The sequence below is a fragment of the Typopeltis vanoorti genome, chromosome 12, assembly GCF_054136105.1.
Source record: "Typopeltis vanoorti isolate ZY-2024b chromosome 12, IOZ_Tvanoo_1.0, whole genome shotgun sequence".
Taxonomy (NCBI): Eukaryota; Metazoa; Arthropoda; class Arachnida; order Uropygi; family Thelyphonidae; genus Typopeltis; species Typopeltis vanoorti.
The window spans coordinates 79,395,411-79,419,090 of NC_143560.1; the positions used below are offsets into that span (position 1 = coordinate 79,395,411).

General features: G+C 34.4%; 1 protein-coding gene across 3 annotated transcripts in view; it reads right to left on the reverse strand.

Annotated features, from left to right (window-relative positions):
• Not1 (CCR4-NOT transcription complex subunit 1) overlaps nucleotides 1-23,680 on the reverse strand; it is a 568,860-nt gene that overhangs the window by 341,049 nt on the left and 204,131 nt on the right. For all 3 annotated transcript variants that reach the window (XM_090401629.1, XM_090401630.1, XM_090401628.1), the window contains exon 21: nucleotides 19,228-19,338. In XM_090401629.1, coding sequence (XP_090257755.1) covers nucleotides 19,228-19,338 — 111 coding nt within the window. The remainder of the gene's footprint in view (nucleotides 1-19,227; nucleotides 19,339-23,680) is intronic.

The window sequence follows — 23,680 nt, forward strand, 5'->3', positions numbered from 1 at the left end:
CAACGGCAGAATATGGCAGCCAATCACAGGATTCCATCCAATCAGAAGACCTCCCCGATAAACACCAACAATGAACAACAAACAAAGGAGACAAGGAGCGACCAACCACCGGCAAGCAAGAATCGTGTGATCAACCTATCAAGCCACACCCTGAACAATGGCAAACTTACGCTACTGAATAAAGGACTTAATACACAATAGCACCTAAAAAGGTAAACAAACTGGATTTTATCTACCACATAGAAAGAGGCATCAGGTACAACAAAATACGATTAGAAACTAGTAATGTCCTGAACACTAAGGAAACCATACAGAACAATCTCACAAAAACAAAACTAGCAGCAATTAAGTCATTAAAAGCCAAACAAAACATAATAATAATAACGAAATCGGATAAAGGCAATGCCACTGTCGTCCTTGACAGGTCAACATACGTACTTCAGATGAATCAACTAGTAGCCGATAACAACACATATAAGCTGGTAAATTATAACCCAACAAAAAGGATAAAACAGAGATACTACTCAAGTCAGTCACTTCTTGGCCACCAGACACGGTTAAAAAACTCAAACCCCACTAAGCCCGACCCCCCAGAACATATGGGGGGTCGGGCTTAGTGGGGTTTGAGTTTGAGTGTGGGTCCCGAAAATACACAAACAAAATGTGGAAGGAATAGACAGTCCCAATTACCACTTAGCCAAGAAATTAGCGGCAACACTCAAGGAGTTGGAAGGTCATTCTCCCTCCTAAATAAAAAACACAACACTTTATAAACAAAATTAAGAACATAACACTCGACAAAGACGACTTATTAGTCAGTTTCGATGTTTCTGCCCTTTTCACTAATGTCCCCATCAATGACACAATTCTCCTACTACAGAACAAATTTCCGTCCAACATTACGGCCCTCTTTGCCCATGTACTACAGTCTGGTTACTTTGTGTGACAAAACAAATTTTACCTACAAAAAGAAGGTACAGCCATGGGCTCACCACTATCCCCCCCAATCGCTAACTTCCACATGGAAACCTTTGAGCAGAGGGCTCTTGATTCCGCCACGCTAAGACCGACAGTCTGGCTTAGATACGTTGACGATGTGTTCGCGATCTGGCTGCACGGGTGACAAACGCTAAACACATTCCTTAGCTACCTGAACAAACAACATGAACGCATACAATTTACCATCGAAATTGAAAATCAAAATTCGCTCCCGTTCCTAGACACACTAGTCACACGTCTTCCTTCATGGTCTACCGAAAACCGACACACAATGGCCAATACATACATGCTAATTCATACCACCACCCATCACAAAAATATGGAGTCATTAACGCACTTAAAAACAGAGTTACAACAATTTGCTCTAACCAACAAGCCTTGAAACAAGAACTAAAAATCATCAGCAACACATTCATAAATAATGGCTATAACAAAAAATACTATTAATAAAATACTCCATAAAACAACAACAAAAACAAATCTAGATTACAGTAAAACCATAGCCATCCCATACATTAAAGGGTTATCAGAAAAAATTAACAGAATCCTACAACATTATAACCTCAATGCCACCTTTAAACCACCCACTAAACTTAAAACCATTTTCAACTCCTCTAAGGATCCTCTCCTCCCATTAGCACATCCTGGTGTCTATTGCATCCGCTGCACCTGTAACTTACCGTACAGTGGTGAAACAGGACGGACAAGAAAGAACACATTAGACAGGCTAAATATAACCATTATGGTGAAGCAGGCCTCTCAAGACCACACGCTCAACACCTTACACCAAATCAACTGGAAAAACACCCGCTCTTTACACAAAAACCTGGTATGAAAGGAAATTTAAGAAAGTCTGTGAAATCCTGATAAACCACCCAAACATCAACAACAAAGATGGCATGAAAATTCCAAGGATCTGGATGGCACACATTCAGCTACCTAATATATAAGATCCAGCATAAGTCAGGACTGTAGCCAATCTTCAGCTAGTATTAGAAACCATTCCATACCAACTGGCTGGAATGTACAAGCATAATCATGATGTTATGCTATGTATATAGATAGATACTTGTTGTTGCACCCAATGTATTTCTACAACCAACAGATAACACTAATAATAGGACTCTAGCGTTGATGTATAATTTTTTTTTTTTTTTTTTTTCACCAGAGGTCAGGCCAACAATTGTTGTAGCGATTGGTCAGTATCTTTAGCAAACCAGTTTGATTGTAGTGTAGCTTATTTTCTGTGTATAGTTGTATGCTCCAGAAGATGACCTTGATATAAAGGTTGAAACATCGAATGTAGATTTTAGTTATATTAAACTAAAGTTTTTATTCAAACACTGTAGTTGGCTCCATAATTTTCAAAAATGCATTCGGATCACTGTGTAAGCTTAAAAGAAAAGAAAGGATGTTGTGTTCTGTTCAGTGCCTGCGGTGTAGAAGACAGTTTTGTTTGACAGTTCTGAATATCGCTTATAAATTTGGGACAATGTCAGGGGTTATTGCAAAAAAAAAAAAAAAAGAAAAGTAGATGCAGAGAATCGTAAATTTCAAGACAACTGAACAGAGGATTATTATTTTATTCTGAATAAAGGTTTGCCTATATGTTTGCTGTGCAACAAATCCATATCCATCAACAAAGAATACAACTTGAAGAGACACTTTACTTCGAGACATGCGGATCACCCAAAAATTGATGGACAACTATGAAAAGATGAAATACAGAAGTTGAAGAACTTGGATACCCAGCAGCACATGTTCAACAAGCAAAGAATGCAGCACCACAGCATTGTGATAAGCGAAAAAATTGCTAAGCATTCTAAGTCATTTGGTGAAGGAGAATTTATCAAAGAATGTCTGCTGGATGTTGCGAGTATAATAAGTCCTGAAAAGAAAAAAGACTTTGAGAATATTCCTTTGTCGAGACGTACTGTTGTTCGACGGATAGAAATTATGGCTGATGATACCAAAAAAAGTTTAAAAGAGAAGATTGCTAGATTGGAAGCATTTTCAATTGCTTTGGATAACAGCACCGATGCCTCCGATACAGCACAACTAGCAATATTTATTCGAGGAGTTGATGCAGATTTCAACATCGCAGAAGAATTATTGGTGCTTCGGCCGTTAAAAGGAACAACTACCGGTGAAGATATATTTGAAACAGTCAACACAGTCTTCGAGATTTGGGCATAAATAGAGTTCACTATCTGGCATATGCACTGATAGAGCCCCTGCAATGGTTGGTGCACAGAAGGGATTTATTGGAATAATTCATGAAAGAGCAATAGAACTACAGATCCATCTGGAAAATTTAACAAATTTTCACTGCATTATCCACCAACAAAATCTGTGTGCAAAATCGAATAAATTCACAAATGTTATGGAAGTTGTAGTAGCCAGTATTAACTTTATTAAGTCACGTGCACTTAATTACTGCCAATTTAAGAAGTATTTGGCAGACCTATTTTCGGATTATGAAGATATGTCTTATTATTGTGAAGTGAGGTGGTTGAGTAAAGGTAAAATGTTAAAACGATTTTATGATCTGAGACAAGACATCGCAGATTTTATGGACATAAAAGGAAACACAATTAACCAAGTAAAAGATGATGAGTGGGTGTGTGATTTAGCATTCCTTGTAGATGTCACCTAAATGAACTGAATCTTAAATTCCAAAAACAAGGACAACTGGTTCATGAACTGCATGGACATGTCAAAGCGTTTTGTAATAAACTAAGATTGTTAGAAAGTCAGATAAGAGCTAAAAATTGTTATCATTTTCCTACTCTAGCAACTCATAAAAATATCCCTTATAATTGTTATGGAGATGAACTGAAGGCACTAATAGAGCAATTTGATACAAAGTTTGCTGACTTCAAAAACAAAGACTCCATATTCGCTATATTTGCTCATCCGATGGATGCTGATGTAAATAATGTGCCAGAAAACTTACAGATGGAACTTATTGAGCTTCAGGCGGATTTAGTCCTAAAATCACAATTTAACAACATTGCTTTGACGGATTTTTATAAATTTTATTTGGTGGAAGAAAAATATACAAATTTATGTGCCTTTTCAAGAAAAATCATTTGTCTTTTTGGCAGCACATATATGTGTGAACAGTTTTTTTCGAGGATGAAATACAATAAATCAAAAATTCAGACAAGAATAACGGATGAAAATCTCGAAAATTCTATGCGATTATCCTTAAGTAATATTAACGTCAATATTGATAGTCTCGGAGTTGAAGTACAAGGCCAATCTTCATTAAATTGTTATGTCGTTCATTATATTATAAAATTTATATAGAGTTTTATACCAAAGCATTATATTATAAATAAATGAAATATGAAGTAGCAACTTGTTTTAATTCATTTAATGTTAATTTATTTTATTTAATAATTTTGTCTGGCCCTTGACTCGGAGACAGAATGATAATTTGGCCCCTGAACTGGGAAAGGTTACCCATGCCTGCTCTACATGCACACAAGAAAAGTTAGTAGCCTGCAAAACAAAACAATTTCAGACAGTATATCTCTCTGACCTCAGCATGTTGATCACTTTCATATATGATGTCACCACTACTCTTTCAGACTGTCAGCAGGAAAGTCCAAGCAACAATGATTGCCGAGGCTACACTTGATTGAGAAGTTTGGTGTATACCTCCACAAGTATTACAGACATAAAAACTGTCACTCTATACTTTTTTCTTGTTTGCAGTCTCCAGTTTTTACCTAGAAGAATCCCATACATGAGAGGTTTGCTCAACTTATAGTACATTAATACTGGAGATGTCCAGAAATTTGAGGAGAAAGAAGAAACTTGAAAATATTGTATTTGAAGACTTAGGTCACTGATTAACCTAATTCTCTCGTCTGCACTGAGTCAAGTATTTTTCAGGGAACTCAGAGGGATGTCACACCAAATGTAAGATATTATTTAGTGGTTGAATGAATTTGAGATTTGTAGAACTGATAGTTGCTCAGAGGTACAGAAATAGTTGGAGAAAAAAATAAATAAATAAAGTTCGTATTCTAGAAAGGTCATTGTTAAATGAAATCTTTGTCTAGAGATTTGAATGTTGTCAAAAGTAAGATCAACTCCCCAAAGAGAAATAAGACAGTTTTAGTAACATTGAAATACATGAGGTTATCAACTTCCCTGCTGTAGAATGATTAAGAGATCAAAGTTTATGATTCTAGTGGGTAATTTGTGCAGTCAACTGGAAAAGATCATTAATACGTAGAAGGAAGCACAGAGGTGAAAGAACAGAACCTTGTTAAAAACACAGCATTACCTGCAAAGGATAAGGATCTGTGAAAATAAACATCATACAATTTATTTATTTATTCGTATGGCATGAATAACAAAACATGCAGTACAATACACTGTCACTTTAAAAACATATAAAATTAAAAGTCAAAAGTCATTTTAAAAACCAATAAAATTAAATGGCTACATCAATATTGGTCAGATAGGTCATATCTTCGGGTGTAGCACTTAAAAAGTCCAATTTGTCTCCTGAATATGCTCTGAGATAACACTCGGTCACAATATGGCCCACAGTTTGTCTTTGAGTTCAACAATCACAATCCGGGGATGGTCGTTTACTCCATTTAAAAAGCATGTCTGCACATACACCATGACCAGTCCATATTCTATTAAGCTGAGTCCAGGATTTTTCTGGGAGTGTGAGCAAGCATCAAAACTTTCTTGTAATTCTTTGAGAGAAAATTTTGTGATGTCATCTGTCTGGCTCTCCCACTGTTCTTGCCACTTTTGCTTCAGATCAAAGTTAGATTGTAGTAGTAGTTGGGTTAATTGTAGTGGTGGATGTCTTGATCTCAATCGTTGTACACTTAAGTCTGGGAGATCTAAATGTATTGGTAGGACTGTGTTCTCCAAGATTTTCTTATACTCCTGTAAGAGAGCCTTAGTCCTGCACAGATTTAGTGGAACAATGTTGCTAAGAGCTAGAAGCCAGTGTGTGAGCGTTGATTTAATTCTGCCAGAAATCAGTCTCATTGTATTATTTAGTTGGCTATCAACAAGTTTAACATGTGTGCTATTTGGCCACACTGGTGAGCAATATTCGGCAACAGAGAAAACTAGACCAAGAGCTGTAATCCATAGATTATCAGCTGATAATCTATGGATTACAAACTAATAGACATGATATGCTCCCCATATCATGTCTATTAGTTTTTGTATTATGTTGTTATGGGTTCTTAACTTGGCAGAAACATTTGTTAGGTATTGCTTGTAAGGGAGTCTGCGGTCCAGGGTCAAGGCCAAGTACTTTGGAAACTTATTGTATCGTAGTAAACATCCTTCAAAGAAGATATGTAAAGTGACATCTGCCATGTGATTATTAAGGTAAAGGCTTGATACTTCCGTTTTGTCTGGATTGAGCTGGAGCCTCCATTTTTTTTAATATTCACCTATTGTTTTCAGATCTTTTGTAAGTACGTCTTCAGCATGACTCATGTTTTTGTGTCGAATGGCAATTACAGTGTCATCAGCATAACAGAACTTGCGTGAGATGGTAGCAGGCAAGTCATATGTGTATAGGTTATAAAGTAACATTAACATAACATCATACAATGTTAGATGTTAATGGTTTTCTACATGACTTAGGAAAGGACCTAAGTAAGTGAAACTGGATAGATCTGATATTAATAGTTCTGAACTAGAAAAGTAATCTTAAATTGTTTTTAGTATCACTATTAAAATTTTGGTTTAAATAAATCATTTATACTGGGAAAATTAAGTAAAACAAAATTATTTCATAATAACTTCCAATGCACTCAACAGATTTTTACAGAAATACAATATTCAATAGAATTCTTTTTGCAATAACTTAACTTGGTCACAGACAGCACAACAATATTCAAGAAAACAAAAATATTTCCCAGTGAAAATTTTACTATGAAGAATTTCAACTTGTATGCAAATAATTATAAAAGCTTGTTGTCAGTAATATTTTTTAAACACAGTAGGTATACTTCAGTGCAGTAAATTGGTTTGATTTAAAGCTGACTGATGATTTTTTTTTTTTTTTTTTAAGAATTACTATTAAAATTTGTCATTTCAGTTAGTCTTTTTAATGGAAAATTAAGCAAAATTAAGCAAACTCTAGAGTAGGTGTAGCAAAAATAGTTCTAGATTTGCTCAGTGGTATTGAATCCTTTGAAATAATGTCACAACACAGGATAGCAGTTATGAAATTCAATGTGCTCCAACAGAACTTTGCTTCAAATATCAGATAATCTTAATTATTTTAAATCAAATAAAATTTCAGTCAACTCAATTCATTGTTGCATCTTCTCTGATGCATCCCCCTTTCCACTAACCAGACCTTTTATTTCTAAAAAATAATACTAACAAAATGATCGTTCACCTGCCATTTATTTACTGTAGAAAGACCAATAATGGACTGCTGATGCACAACATATGCATCACTAGTCCACCTAACCAGCCAACAAATAATCCAGCTACCACCTACTCTGCCAGACTGTGCCTTGTCTGGAGAAAGTGCAAGTATTGGAATATGTAAGGATCATTGTCAGGCCATGCGATAGACAGGAAGAGACTTGGTGCTAGCTTTCTCTCTCTCTCTCTCTCTAAGCAACATAACTGTGTCTTTCAACCTTGCACTATACACTTCTTTTTGATCTGCACTGTTATCAAAATTATGACTATGCAGTCATAATTCTGAAAACAGTGCAGATAAAAAAAAATAACAGAATAATGACTAGCAGACTTATACAGCACTTTAACTTTTCAAACCACACTTTATTTCTTCTACCACAAGGGTAGAGCCTGTACATTTGGAATACTAAACTTTAATAATACTTCAATTCTGGCACAAAAACATTCTTGCCCAATCACTTGCAGCCATTAGCATTCTCTATTCACTCTTCAAATTCTGATAACCACTCAGAGCCTTTTCATTATTTATTTTTGAAATTTCATTTCTGCAGTTTGACTATTAAGATAGTGCTTAACTTATATATAACACGCATGTATTATATATAATACATGTATATATAATATATTATATATAATATAATATAGCACTTATATATAACACGCATGTAACATATATTATGTATAACACGCATGTAGAAGCACACAATGTTCAGAATGTCCCCCTTTTGCTTTCATGCATGGCCAAAGTCTGTAAGACCACATATCGATAAATGGTACCCACAACATCCAATGGAAATGTTGCTACTGCTGGTTTAGAAGGTCCACTACTACCTACTGCGAAACAAGGTGTTGTTCAGGGGCCATACAACACGTTCCAGCAAGGTATCTTGATAGACTGCAGTGTTGGTTTTGACCCTTTCTTGCAGAAATGCAACTTGGATACCCCCCCCCCCCCACCAAACATGAAACAGAGAGGAACAAGATTTAGAGAGGTCAAGACACAGAAACAAGATTCAGAGAGGTCATCAGCCCACTGATGTGGAGGGTGATGATCTCTCTGAATCCTGGGTGCTATGGCATGTGCACACTGTGCAACCATCGGGGCATATATCCAATCATTTTGGTGGTTAAATGACTCTTCAATGATGAAAATCTTCTTATCTGTGAAGAGGATATCTCTGTCTGTTGCTTGTATACTGCTGGAGAAGTGCCTTTGATTTTATCATCGTCTGCTAGATAAGTTGTAGTGTTAAGAAATGTCCAGGAGAACAATGATAAGCTCTCACCCCCCCCCCCCGGTCATCAGTTAGCACGCATGGCGTAGTTCTCAGGAAAATGTTCATCTCTTGCAGCATCACTTTTTGCGTTCTCATGGGATTATGGTGTGAAGTGTCTTCACAGCTTTTCTGTATTATTATTATTATTATGTGACACCTCCAAGGAGTCCAGAGACTCACCGAGGGAGGGCACCTACTCTACAACTCTCTGTCTCCACCACTCAAATCTACCAACTACAGTAGATGATGTAGTGAACTGCATCATCTACACATAAGCAATCTACTGCCCACCACCACTAGTATTTTCACAGACAATCACATGCCTGTGGTGCGATTTGAACCTGCAGCCTTTTGGCTGGAGAGCAGATATGCTAACCACTTGGCCAACCATTATTACAATGTTAATCATTGTAATAATGGTTAATAGTCTGATACACAAACATTCTATTGATCCCGAGTGTTTTTAGCATGTTGAAAATAACAGGTAGCTGCCTTCCAACCTTGTGAAGCACTATTACAACAACATGATTCTCATAATCTCCACACTCGTGTTAACCTGTACAGCTAGACAACTCTCTCTCTCTCTCTCTCTCTCTCTACTGATAAACACAAATATTGGCTGTGCACAGTCATTAACAGAACTTCACTCAGACAATTCTGTGGGCAGTGCAGAAGTTGTAATAGTATTTATGGCAAGACAAGGCATATCCATTGTTTTCACTTGATTCTAAATTAAATTAAACCCGCAAGAAAATATATTGTGTTACTATTATATTACAATACATCACAAAAGCATTACTGGTCATTGGTCTGCTGAACTAGCCCCATCATTTCTTCATTTTGTTCAAAAACTGTAAGAACAAGAAGTTGCTGCTGGTCAAGATCCATTTACCATCTACCTTTCACCACCCACATTACCTGTCACACTGTAAAAATAATCATAATTTAAAATTCTGAATATTTTTATGTATTGTTTATGTTAGAATGTTTATTAGTTTTGGTTTCATAACACGCATTGTTGGCACTTGCGATGTGCCCGTTACCGAAATTGTTTTGTCAAAATGAAATGTAAAGAAATTAAAAAATTTATGTACGTACCGGATTTGATATTTGTATTACTTAAAACAATTTTATTGTAGTTTAAAATATTAAGTGTTGTGTTTTTTAAGACATTCTCTTGTCGCTAATAGACACACAGTGTCAGCCATTGTATTTAGTTTCTTATTTACCAGTTTCAAGGAGTATGCATGCTCGCCGAGAAGTTTGATGTGTGATTAACAGCTGACAAGAACAGCGTTCGGTATCAGAGTAACGGGAGAAAACAAGAAGAGTGTTTGGAGAGAAAATAAGAACACAGGCTGGCAGATATTTAGATTTGGAGGAATTTGAGTTTTTTTATGTGACAGTCGGAGGAAAATCAATAGTATATTCTGAAAAAGGAATTGTGGAACTATGAAGTTTCAAAGTGGAATAAGTATTGATAAATAAAAGAAAACATTGCTATAGCAATGTTTTAAAAGGAATATTCGAGGAAACGCTAATTGGGAGATTAGTAGTAGATTCCGAAAAGGGAATCGTAGAACTGTGAATTTTTTAAAGTGGAAGAGTTAAGACTGTCAATAAGCATTAGTGAATAGAAGAAGAAATTGCTATTTATGTTTTAAAGGAATATTCGAGAAAACTCTGATTAGGAAGATTAAGGACGCCGGATCTAACTATTATTTCTACTGAAGAGAAGACAGAATTGAGTCAGGAAGAATTAATGTGTGCTACATGAGTGATGAGAAAGGATCCTGTGAAAATGAAGAATAAAGTCATATAACTTCGGAAAAGGGCCTTAACACACAGAGAGAGAGAGAGAAACTGGCTATGAGCATTTTGTCATTGTGCAAACAAAGTGTTTAGTCTAGTCTTATGTGTAAGTTTATTTTTAAAAGGCCTTGGATCCAAATTCTGTAGTTGTAGTTGTGTAAAGTTGTTTGAGGTGTATATATATATATTGTTTTTGTTTATTAAATGTGTTTATTTTGTATTTTGGTCTTGAGTTAGTGATTTTTTGGATTCTTAAGAAATAGTAAAAATATGGTCATTGCACCAATCAGAGTGAACCCTTGTGCATATATAGGTACACTCGGAAATAAATTAAAAATAATTGTTGAACAGAGATCATTTCTATATATAGGATTAAATTAATAAACATCCTATATTTAAATAATAATTGTTGAACAGAGATCATTTCTATATATAGGATTAAATTAATAAACATCCTATATTTAAATAATAGCGCAGCCAGTAGGATTAATATTATATAAACATCTCTATATAAAAATCTCTCTAATTATTAACAATACTTTCTCTTAAACTCATTCACACCAGATGCACTCATCACTTCAACAATAAGCAAACTGTTCCAATCACTCACTGCTCTGTGAGAGAAAAATTCTTAGTCATGCACAAACTTTCATGGATGTCCCCAAGTTCTCTTTCCACCTTCCACATAATGAAAAATTTCATCAGATGATATCCTACAACACCCATTCAGAAGTTTATAGACATCTACCATATAACAGCTTTTTCTCCTCAGTCTACACTCAATTTTTCCTCATAATCTACATTCCATAATCCTAATCTTCATAACTCTTCTTAGAACCCTTTCCACTACTTCTTTCTCTTCTCCGAGTGCAGGAGACCAAATCTGTCCACAGATTTGGTCTTCTGGTGTACAGTTGTATTATCAAAGCCTTGTGAAGAGGCAAAATGTCTTCCATAACCTTGCATGTCAATGTTCATTTCAGCATTGCAATTATCCTCTGAGTTGTATTTGAAATTTTTGCTAATTGAGCGTTAAGATCTGATTATAGTGTCAGAGGGAGTTTCAGTTAAAGGTAAGAGGATAACTTACCATTATCAGCGTGGTTAAAAGCGCGAAACTTGAACAATTTTGAAACGTGTGCAGAGATTGATAATTTTATAGACATTGATAATGGCGTCGCAACTTCAGGTATACTGACAGATGCTGACATCTTAAAACAAATCTCTCATACACCAGAAGAAGATAATAGTAGTAGTGACTCCGAGGAAGAAAATAGCAATGATGAGAAAATCGTTACCTGGTGTGAAGCAGAAAATGCTTTACATATTTTAACAAGATTTATGGAATCGATCTGTAAGTTCAGACGACACATTCAAGCATCTCAGTGGTATAAGGAACAATTTCAAACGTATGAAATGTGCGTCTTGTGCAAAGCAAACGATGATTTTTTATGTAAAAATGTGAAGTTTTAAAAATAAATTTTTGTTCTTTATATGTACGTATGCACATATGTATTTATGTTACCCAATATACCTATGCTGAGAAAAATCTGAAAACATTTTTAATTCGCTCAAATTATGACCTTCTTGCATATAATGAATAACGGTTATTACGAACAAATATACACGGTCCCGTGGAATTTGTCATAAGCGAGTTCTACTGTGTGTGTGTATATATATATATATATATACAGAATTATATTATTATTATTATATAACTGAAATGCTATATGGGATCTTGTGTAATGACTCTACAATTAATTCTCACTATAGCAAACTCACCAAAATAACAAAGTGTCAAGGAAGAGTTCCATAACATTAATATTATTCTCGCAGAGCTTTCCTGGTTAGGGCTGATAAGTTTGGTTTATGTGTAATAGAACAAATCTGGGGGAAAAATTTTTGTTTCAAATAATAAAGCATTTGCAAAAAGAACAAGCTTTTTTATATCATGTAATCTGTGTAAAGTACTTATTCAAAAGATGTTAGTTACTTTGCTTAGCATGTTCAAAAACCATGACTCACTATTTCTGAGAGAACCCTTTTGGTGAAGGGAAAGAAAAATAGCGTGAAATTAGACCAAACAAAATTAATTCCAAATATAACTAGCTGTACTTTGGGGGGGGGGACTGTAACCTCTAGAGAGCACATCCCCTGGGGAGCAGATAGGGGAACCCACCAGATATGGTGGGGTAGTCTGCATATATTGAATAAGGACTCATAGACCAACAGCGCCATAAGGGACAATCATGTTGATTGTAAGGGAAGTGGCTGGAGACTTAAATGCAAGAATTGGAAACATGAAAATTAATAATAATATAGGAATATATGGAGAACATACACTAAACAGGAATAGTAAAAAATTGCTCAACTTTGTAGTTTATCAAAGAAATAATCAAAATGAAAAAAAGCATGTCATAAATGTTTAAGCAGTAAAAGATCAGCTAACACCATTTTATACCCATATATATAGGGAGTAGGCAGTAAAAGATTAGAAGATGAAACAGAATATAAAAGAATAAGAGCCATAGCTAAAAGAGAAGTCAGAAAAAGACAGAGAATCATGAAACAAATTTGTTTCTAATTTAGAACATGATTTATATAAAAAAAAGACCTGATATATAAGAATTTGGCACATTCAAGTATAGATGCTGCTAAAGAAAGCTTAAAATTAAACACCGAATTGAAATTAGAAGAATTTCTAAATTTCTATACAGAACTATGGACAGATAAATATTTAAAAAAAGATAACTGGCAAACATTTCATGAAAATGAATAAGAAATTACTAATGAAGAATTAAAATCAGCCTGAAAGAAACAAGAAATGGAAAATCACCCGGAGAAGATAGGTTAGCTTCAGAATTATATAAATATGCAGGAATAAGGTACAAAGAAAGACTCCTATTATTTTTAAATAAAATCTATTCAACTAGTAACCCATCAACAGAATGGAAAAAAACAATAGTGACTGTATCTTTAAAACAAGTAGTAGAGATGACACTAAAAATTATACAGGTATAAGTATTCTAAATTCCCGTTATAAAATATATAACAGAATTTTAAATAACAAATTAAAAATATTCTGAAGGCTTTATTTTAGAAGTACAAAATGGATTTAGAAAAGGTCAATCATGTATAAACACCTTTTGTCTAAAATTAATAATAGAGAAAAGAAGAGAATACAATTTACAACACATATTACATGTATTGACTTTGAAAAAGCATTTGATAAAGTCAACAGGATTATTTTATTTAACATATCAAAAGAAAGACAAATACCAAATAATATTCTAAACGCTATCATAAGTATATATAAAAATAATCAAATATAAAGAAGATTAAATTATGAACTATCATATCCGAGAGAGAGAGAGAAACCAAGGAGTCTGACAGGGATGTCCCATTTTAGCAACTATTTTTGATTATTCAAATTCAGTGGATATTGAATCCAACATTAATTCAAAGCTGAATAGATAAACTACAAGAATTTCGTGCCGAATATAGAAACTATAAAAGTTTCAGCAGATCTAAGTGTACGCAAACTTTTCATGACAGGGGCAACTCGTGGTAAAGATTATAGATGCAGTATGCTCTGATCACTTTCCTTAGCATTTCCCATAATGTAAAGCACATCTCCTTGCAGACATGTATGATGCTATACATTATGGGGAGGGGGGGGAGTCACTACCCAGATCGGTTTTCACCTTTGTTGAGGTCTCATCAGTGTATAGTTAGACCCAGATGTAAATACCCAGGTTGAAGTGATGCAGAAGTAATGCTTTATCAGATGAGTTGCCAAAAGGTGTCATATCACAAAAGGCACCAAGAGTTACTGAAATAAAGAGTCAAAAGGCTTCACTTCGGTGATGCAAAATTATTCAAATTAAGTAGATTCCACTTAATTTGAATAATTTTGCATTGCCGAAGTGAAGCCTTTTGGCTCTTTATTTCAGTAACTCTTTTTGATTTATTTACCTAAATTTACCTAAATGAAATATTAAAATGGAATAAAAATTTCCATCAAGGTATTAAACTTTCTCCTACTGTGAACTTAAACACTTTTTGCTGATGATCAAATAATAATAACAAATTCTGAAGATAATTTACAGAAATATATTTTAAATTTAAATGAAATAGCCAAAGATTATGGAATGATAATATCAACAGAAAAATCAAAAACGATGGCCTTTAAAGAACAAGATCCAGTAAGAACTAAAATAGTAATAGATAATAAGATGTTAGAACAGGTGAATTCATTTAACTACATAGGATGTATGATTACATATGAAAATGAAAAAGATATAAATCTAAAAACTGCAAATTATTTAAACCTACCTAGTTAAAAAACAAACCAGACTAAACGTACACAATACATTAGCCTTACCAGTCCTATTGTACGGAAGTAAAATCTGTATGATAAAACAAAGAGATGGTGCTTAAGGGTCAAAGCTGTATAACTGAGAGGAAACCTCCACATAGCCTTTAAAGGAATGCAGAGAACAGACCAGGGCTTCTGACCTAATGTCCAATCCTCACCTTCTCGTGGTGCACCCTGTTGGGTATCTACATGGATACTGAACGAACGATGATGGGCTGGCAATTCGGGATTTAGCTAACCAAATTGTATTCTTATTGGTTAAACCAAAATACAAAATGATGGTACAACATGACAAAATTTCAGGCCAGCTGGGGCGTCGCCCAGTTAAACAAGTCCCCCGTTGTTTTCACCAGGGAACCAGGGTGAACAATGAAAAGTCAGCTACTGGAACAAATCTGAAAACACACCCCAACTCAACATCACCAGAGTTAAAGATCGGTACTATCAACATAAGAAGCCTGAATGGCAAAGAAATGAGCTAGCTGAAGAATTAGATAAGTACCAGATCGACAATAGGGGGTGACAAACTAAAAACACAAAAACTGGTGAGATCTTTCTCAGCAATAAATACAAAATGTTATATTCAAGCAATGACAATCAAGGAAAAGAAGGAGTAGCCATAGTATTCAACACAAAATACGAGGCTCATCTTCTTGAATGGCAGGCAGTGTCAAGTAGAGTGATTTGGGCAAATATCAGAATGGGGAACTGGACAATGAAACGTATTTGTGCCTATGGTCCCACAGAAGGTTCTACTAAGGTAGATGTGGGGGAATTTTTTGATGCTTTAGAGAAAGCAACTGACACAATGAAAAAGGAAAAGTTGGTCCTTGTTGGGGATTTAAATAGCAGAGTAGGAAGTAATTATCAGACATACAAAAATGTTTTGGGAAAATTTGAAGAAAAGAGCAAAACTAATAATAATGACAAATACCTGTTGGATTTCTGCTCAGGACATGGACTGGTTATTACTAACATCATGTTACAACATAAAAATGTGCACAAATTCACATGGAGAGAAGAAGCAAGGAATAAGAAAAGTCTCATTTACTATGTTATTGTTGATAGTGATGTTTTCTCCCTGGTGCAGGACCAGAGTGTACAGAGGATTTGAAATTGGAAGTGATCAATATTTAGTCTTGAGCAGGATAAAATTGAATTTCATATTGAAAAGAATGACATGTAAGGCAGTTTTAAAGTGAATAAAAGTTGAGCAGCTCTCAGATGTGAACTGTAGACTAAAATACACAAAGATTATTGCAGAAAAAATGAAAGAGTTTGAGAACAGCAATCAAACTTTGGAGATTCAGTGGCAAGCCTTGAAGAAAACACTGATTGATTCAGCCAGAGAGGCATGTGGTGAGGTTGTCTGCAAGGATAGAAAAATCAGAATTCCATTTTGGACACAGGAAGTAAAAGAGGCAGTGAAGGAAAAGAAGAAAGCATATTAAAAGTTCCTGGCAAATAAGTCAGCTTGTGCTCTTAGAGAATACAGAGACAAATATAAGAAAGCTAAACAGTGTGTAAAACTAGCTAAACAAAAGTCATGGGAGGACTTTGGCAAGAACATAGAAAATAAATATCAAGAAGGTGGCAAAATATTCTGGAGGTTGTTGAAGAAGCTCAGGAATGGAGGAAAGAATGTTGTAAAAGGAATTAGAGATAATAAAGGTGAAATGAAAACGGGAGAAAAAAATATCCTTGAAGTATGGAGTAATTACTTTGAAAATTTGCTAAATGAAACAAGCAGTGATGACAGCACAGTGATAAAAGACACTGACCAGGCATGCAGTCAAGAATACATATCCAAACTTGAAGTAGAAAAAGCCATCAAAGGCGTGAAATGTGGAAAGGCAGCAGGAGTAGATGATATTCAACCAGAAATGCTGAAGTATAGTGGTATAAAAGTCTTACAGTGGCTGCACTGCATAGTTCAGATTGCCTGGACAGAGGGACGAATTCCCAATGATTGGAGTAGAGCTCTCATAGTGCCTATATATAAAAAGGGAAATAAAACTGAATGTGAGAATTACAGAAGTTTACCCTACTGAGTGTTCCTGATAAGATTTATGCAAGTATACTTGAGAAACGGTTGAGAAGAATTGTGGAAGAAAAGCTTGGTGAAGGAAAAGGCATATGACAAGGTGCCAAGAGAGAAGCTATTCAATACGCTACAGTTATATGGTGTCAATGGGGCATTATATCAAGCAATACTTAGTCTTTATTTGAGTTGTAAGTCAGCAGTTAGAATTGAAGGAAGTACAGGAAGATGGTTTAATGTTAAATCTGGTGTGAGACAAGAATGTACATTATCTCCTCTGTTATTCATTATCTATATGGATCATTTATTATGAAGGAAAGTGGTATTAAACATGATATCAAAATTGGAGATGTTAGCTCTTTGCTTTATGCGGACTATGTTATACTTCTAAATAAATCTGCTACAAATCTGCATGATTCTCTGACTAAATTGAATAACTGTTGTAATAGATATGGTATGAAGGTCAGCAATAAAAAGACAAAGACAATGAAAATAGGCAGAATCATTGCAAATGTCAGCTGTGTTGTGAATGGAGAATCTGTGGAACAAGTAAAACATTTCAGCTACTTAGGCACGATTTTTAGTAAAGATGGTAAATTAAATATGGAAATAGACAACACAATCAATAAAGCTGGCATTTTAGGAAGTCAATTGAATAAATTTATATGGAATAAGAGAGAAATTAGTCAGAACACTAAATTAGCTGTATACAAGACAGTGTTCAAACCAGTTTTAACTTATGGATCTGAGAGCTGGGTCAGAAGTAAAACACTTGACCAAAGACTAGAGACCACAGGTATGAGAGTCCTGAGAAAGATTAGAGGTATGAACAGATGGCATCAATGGCAATATCATATCAAAAACGAGAATATTAGGAAAGAACTTGACATTGTCTGCATCCAGGAATGCATTAGCAGAGCTAATCTCAGGTGGTATGGTCACTTAAACAGAATGGGCGAGGAAAGATTAGCAAAACAAGTGTTCTCTGCCAGGTTGGCAGGAAAACGACCCAGAGGAAGAACAAGATATAGGTGGATTGATACGGTACAAAGTGCCTTAGACGATAGAAATATACTGGTAATGTTGGAGTCTTGACAAGTAACAGACTGATTTGGAGAAAAATTGTAGATAGGAAGTTAGTAATGATGTAAATTTTTCATGTAGTACTATCATATCCTGTACACCCCTTGAGGATACATGGCAGGAATTTGATGATGATGATGATAAAACAAAAAGACAAACTAAGATTAATAATAACTGCTGAAATGAAGTTTATGAGAAAAACTGCAAAATCTACTATATTCGATCACAAAAGAAATGAAGAAATTATGAAAGAATTAAACCAGGAATCAGTAATAGAAAAAATTAAAAAATATAAACATAAATGGATGGAACACGTTAACAGAATGAAAAATGAATGATTACCAAAACAAGCCATAAATTACAAACCACTAGGAAAAAGAAAACCAGAACATCCTCTAAAGCATAGGTTCACAAACTTTTTCAGGCCACTGCCCACTTTGCAAGAGAAATTTTGTAATGCCCCCATTATATAAATTATGTAAAACTGGGTTTATTTTTGTACAAATCAATTAGAAAAGTAGTTTGTGAATTAGAAAAGTAGTTTTATATATATTTTGAAATGAAATATAACGAATATATTTGCTACTGTAAACATAACCTATTATACACACATATATACATGCTCTATTTTCTCATTGACATCTATTTCTATCTGATATGGTAAATTTTCAAATGATTAAATAATTGAAACAAAAAATTAATAAAAAAATTGATCATGTAAGACAGGCATAAGATGAATTAAAATGCAATATTTAAATTTTAAAAAATAATTTTTTAAATGTATGTTATTAATTTCTTCTATAAAGAGCCACCGACCCCTAGACCACCTGAACGCCCCCAAATGCTTCTGATCTCACTATAGCACCCCCTAGAAGGCTTCAGCGCCCACTGGGGGACGGTACTGCCCACTTTGGGAGCCTATGCTCTAAAGAGATTCAACAATGATTTCTAAGTCCAGAACAGCCCACTTTAGGCCTAAATCCTTGTTAAGCATGATGACAATGAACTAGCTGTAATTCAGGGCATATTGAAAAACACTAAACTGGTGAAAAATATAAAATTAATCAGTTTTCTATTTGTCTAATCAGTATCTTTATAAACTTGGTGAATGCTAACACAATACAATAATCAAACTAATTATTACTATACAAAAGAAGATGCATCTCCTTTTGGAGAGAGACAGAGAAAGAAAATGAACTGACCTGCTTTTAAATCTATCAAGAGCTGTGATTCCAAAATAATACATTTTACTTGCATGAGGCTTCCTCAAAGCTTCTAACACATACCTCAATGCCAGTCCAAGGGACATATACCTATAAAAACACAACAAGTATAAGTGAGTAATTTAAATAACTGTACATTGTATAGAACTTATTTTTCAAAACTTTTTCAAATTATATTATTTATATTGCTTATGTGTGTCAGAGAGAGAGGCCTTGATGCTTTTTTTTCTTCTTTGTTTCTGTCACTGACTGAAGTACTTTAGCATTCCATTACATTATGATATATTACAATAATGAAATAATTAGGGGAATATTTCCACATAACTGTTTACTCACATAACAATTTCAAAGCATTAAATAATAAAATATACTTATCATTTGTCCAAAAAGAAACTGCATACCAAATTTCATTAGACCAAAGCATATAGAGAAATAAAGTTTTATATATATATATATATATATATAATATTAGTAAATAATAATACAATATATATATATATATATATATATAATATCTGACTACAGCAGAACACAGTTAACAGCATGATAAAGAAGATTACGGAGGTAGAATTAATCTCCTATCACAGTAAAAATTTAGATTTAGGAAAATAAGTTACTATACCATTCCACATGTCCATAAATTAATGTGAAATAAGTATTAACACAGTACCATCTAGAAACTGCGTTCAACTGTGTAACGAGATCTAGATCAAACAATGCATGCCATGCCAATCAGGCATCTCATGGTTTAGTAGCATAGATACTAAAACTGGCAGCCAGTACAAATGGAAGTGAAAAATCATGCCGTTATTTATGTTGCCTTTTGCAAGAATTTTAAATACCTCAGCTACCTCTTTAAAACATTGAATAGAAGAGCACAGTGGTGGTGTTTTCACAGTTTGGCAATTTCTTTCCAAGCCATTTAATTTAAAAAATAAATTTTGGAGTTGTATTAGAATCTTCTGCAATTCATAGCCTAAAATTTGATTTTACTGATATTAAATAGGATAAATTTATAGTACAATCTGAATTCCTGTATTTGAATACTAGACAACATGAATTAGAAAAATACAATGAGAACATGATTTGAGTGAACACACTGAAAGAAAGCTCAGCTTTATACAAAGTGTTTTTTGTTTTCTAGCAGATTGCAGAACTAAAAAAAAAAAAATTCACAAATACTTTTATTTTATAAGTGGCATCGGAGAGTTCTCAGATACTACTTTTATAAGAAGGGGATTTGCATTTTTTTTGCATGATAAGAAAACACTGCAAAAATGGTTGCACTTACAATGGTTACACTTACAAATCACTAATGTCTGATAATGAGTTAATTACAACTACAGATGATTGTTACTAAAGCAAACATCATTATAACAAATTCACTCACTACAAAAAAAAACTACCAAAAAGAAGTCCCGATTGAAGCTCTCAAAATACAATGCTATTATAAAGAAAATTTACTATAGTAAAATATATCTGCTGTTACAAACCATTCCTCCGGTCCCTACAAGTTTGCTAATGTGAAAGTCAACTGTATTTCTGCAAATCAATGTCTAGTTCACAGTCTGCTTCTAAATAAGTTTAGAGGTACCTTCTCCCCTTAACACACAGCACTGTCAGAAAAATTAGTCATACATATACATATATAAATTGCATGGGATTTTTGCATATAAGTATACACATAAAACAATTAAAATTTATATTATCCATCCATTATAGCAAATGCAGTGAAGAAAAAAAAAGTGAAGATGATTTTTGTTTAAGTATGACTTTGGAGAAAACCAACAGCTAAAATTGCAAGTGCTTTTTATGATTCTTTAAAAAGGGAACACAGCAGCAGCATTCGAATTAAGGATTTCAAATTCACAAGTTTTATTCCCTCTGGAAATAAAACAGTGAATGAGTTGGAAACGATGGTGGAAATAAAATATAAATCTCTGGAAATAAAATGGTGAATAAGATGTTTTAAAATGGGGGGGAGGGGGGAGTGTAAATTATGCAAAGTAAGCCTAAGCCTCATTACAAGTTTGAGGATGGATGTCCATATTTGGAAGCAGCAACCAATTGGCTTCCCAGAAGTCATCATCCCTCTCTCTCTTCTCTGTGATAATGCACTGTGGAACATTATGGGTATCTAAGACTAAAGCTGGAGAAGTGGGAGGAGACCTCCATGTAGCATTTACTGAGCATTGCACTGCTCAGTTTCCATTAATGTGGAGAACTGAGCAGTGCACCTGTTAACAGGCACCTACCTGGATACTGAATGAATGAGGATGGGCTGGTAATTTGGGATTTAGCCAACCAAACTCTATTCATATTGACTTGAAGCAATATAACATGATAGTACAACACTGCAGAATTTCATGACAGGTGGGGCATCACCAGTTAAACAAGGCCCCCGTTATTTTCATCAGAAAACCAGAACAAACAGCAAAAAGTTAGTAGAACAAATCCCAACCCAACATCAGCAGAGTTCAAAATTAGTACCATCAACATAAAAAAAAATGGAACTAGCAGAAGAACTGCATAAGTACTGGATCAACATAACAGGTGTTACTGAAAACAAAGAAGACAAAAACAGGAGATTTTTCTAAGCAACAAATCTTCTTCTCCCATAGTCCTAAATGAACCGTTGGGTCATTCATGGCTGGTAGGTGATACTCTTTGCTAGCCTCCTCCAGTCGTCTCGGTCTCTTGTTCTTCATGTCAGTTGAGAAAGGGAGGAATTTGTCCATTTTTTGATGTTATCAGTCCATTTTAATCGAGGTCGGCCCCCAACCCTTGATCCTGGAACGATTCCTTCTAGGGTTTGCTTTAGAATGCAAACTCTCCGCATGTCTGAACCATTTCATCTGTCTTCTGATGACTGTCAGAATATTTTCCCTTTTTCTCCCATCTATTGAGTCAATCAGTTTTCGGACATTTTCATTGGTTTCGTGAGTGGTATAGGGAATTCTCAAAATACTTCTGTAAGTTTTCATTTCGAAAGACAGGAGTTTCCTCTCATCTTCCTTCAATAAAGTCCAGGCCTCACAACCATACAAAAGGACAGAATTCACTAAGGTGTTAATTAGCCTTAGTCTGGTTGTGATTGCTATTCTGTTATCTCTCCACAATGGTTTTAACTTCTGTAGGGCCACGGTTGCCTTAGCAATTCGGTATTTAATGCCGGTTTTTGAACGACCATCTTGACTCAACGTGCTTCCTAGATAAGTGAACTTCTTTACATTCTCAATTTGCTTATTGCCAATTTGTATCTTTAAGAATTCAATGTCTGATTTTGAGGTTATCATTGTTTTTGTTTTTTGTAGGTTTATGTATAATCCATATTTTTTTAATGTTCCGAAAACACGGCTGGTTATCTCTTGTAATTCCTCTAAGCAACAAATACAAGATATTATATCCAGGCAGTAACAATTTGGTAAAAGGAGTGGCCATGGTATTCAGCTCTAATTATGAAGATAATCTTCTTGAATGGTAGGCAATATCAAATAAAGTGATATGGGCAAATATCAGAAACAATGAGACATTTATACCATGGTCCCACAGAAGGTTCTACCAAAGAAGAAGTGAAGGAATTTTTTGAGCATTAGAGAAGGAAGCCAACACAAAAAAAATGTTGGTCCTTGTTGGAGATCTAAATAGTAATGTTTAGATAAATGTCAAGTGTAAACTAGGAAATGATTACTAAACATAAAGAAATGTTTCAGGAAAAGTTGGAAACAAGAACAAAGCTAATTATAATGATAAGTACCTACTTGATTTCTGTTCAGGACAGATTGATTATTATTACCACTACACTCCAACACAGATTCACAAATTCACATGGAGAGAAGATGAAAGAAATAAGAAAAGCTCATAGACTATGTTACTTTGATAGTGATATCTTCACACTGGTTCAGGAAACAAGATCATATATAGAGGATTTGAAACAGGAAGTGATCACTATTTCATTTTGGACATTATAAAAGTGAATATCATATTGAAAACAAGTGTGTAAGAAAGTTTTAAAAAGAATCAAAGTTGAGCAGCATTCAGAGGCAAACTGTAGACTCAAATACACAATATCATTCAAGAAAAAATGAAAGAGTTTGAAAACATAAACCAAACCTTGGAGATTCAGACTTGAAGAAAAACTGCTGATTCAGCCAAAGAGGCATTTGGTGAGAACTCCACAGTAGACTTAGGAAGATGAAGTGAAGGAAAAGAAAAAAGCAAGTAAGCCAGCTTGTGCTCTGAGAGAATGCAAGAAAGCAAAACACTCATAAAACCAACAAACAAAAGTCATAGGAAGACTTTAGTATGAACACAGGAAACAAATATCAGAAAGATGGCAAAATATTTCTGTTTAAGCATTTCAAATAAGTTGAAATGCTTAAACACTACATAATTTAGAAGGCCTGGTAAGAGAGAAGAATTCTAGATGATA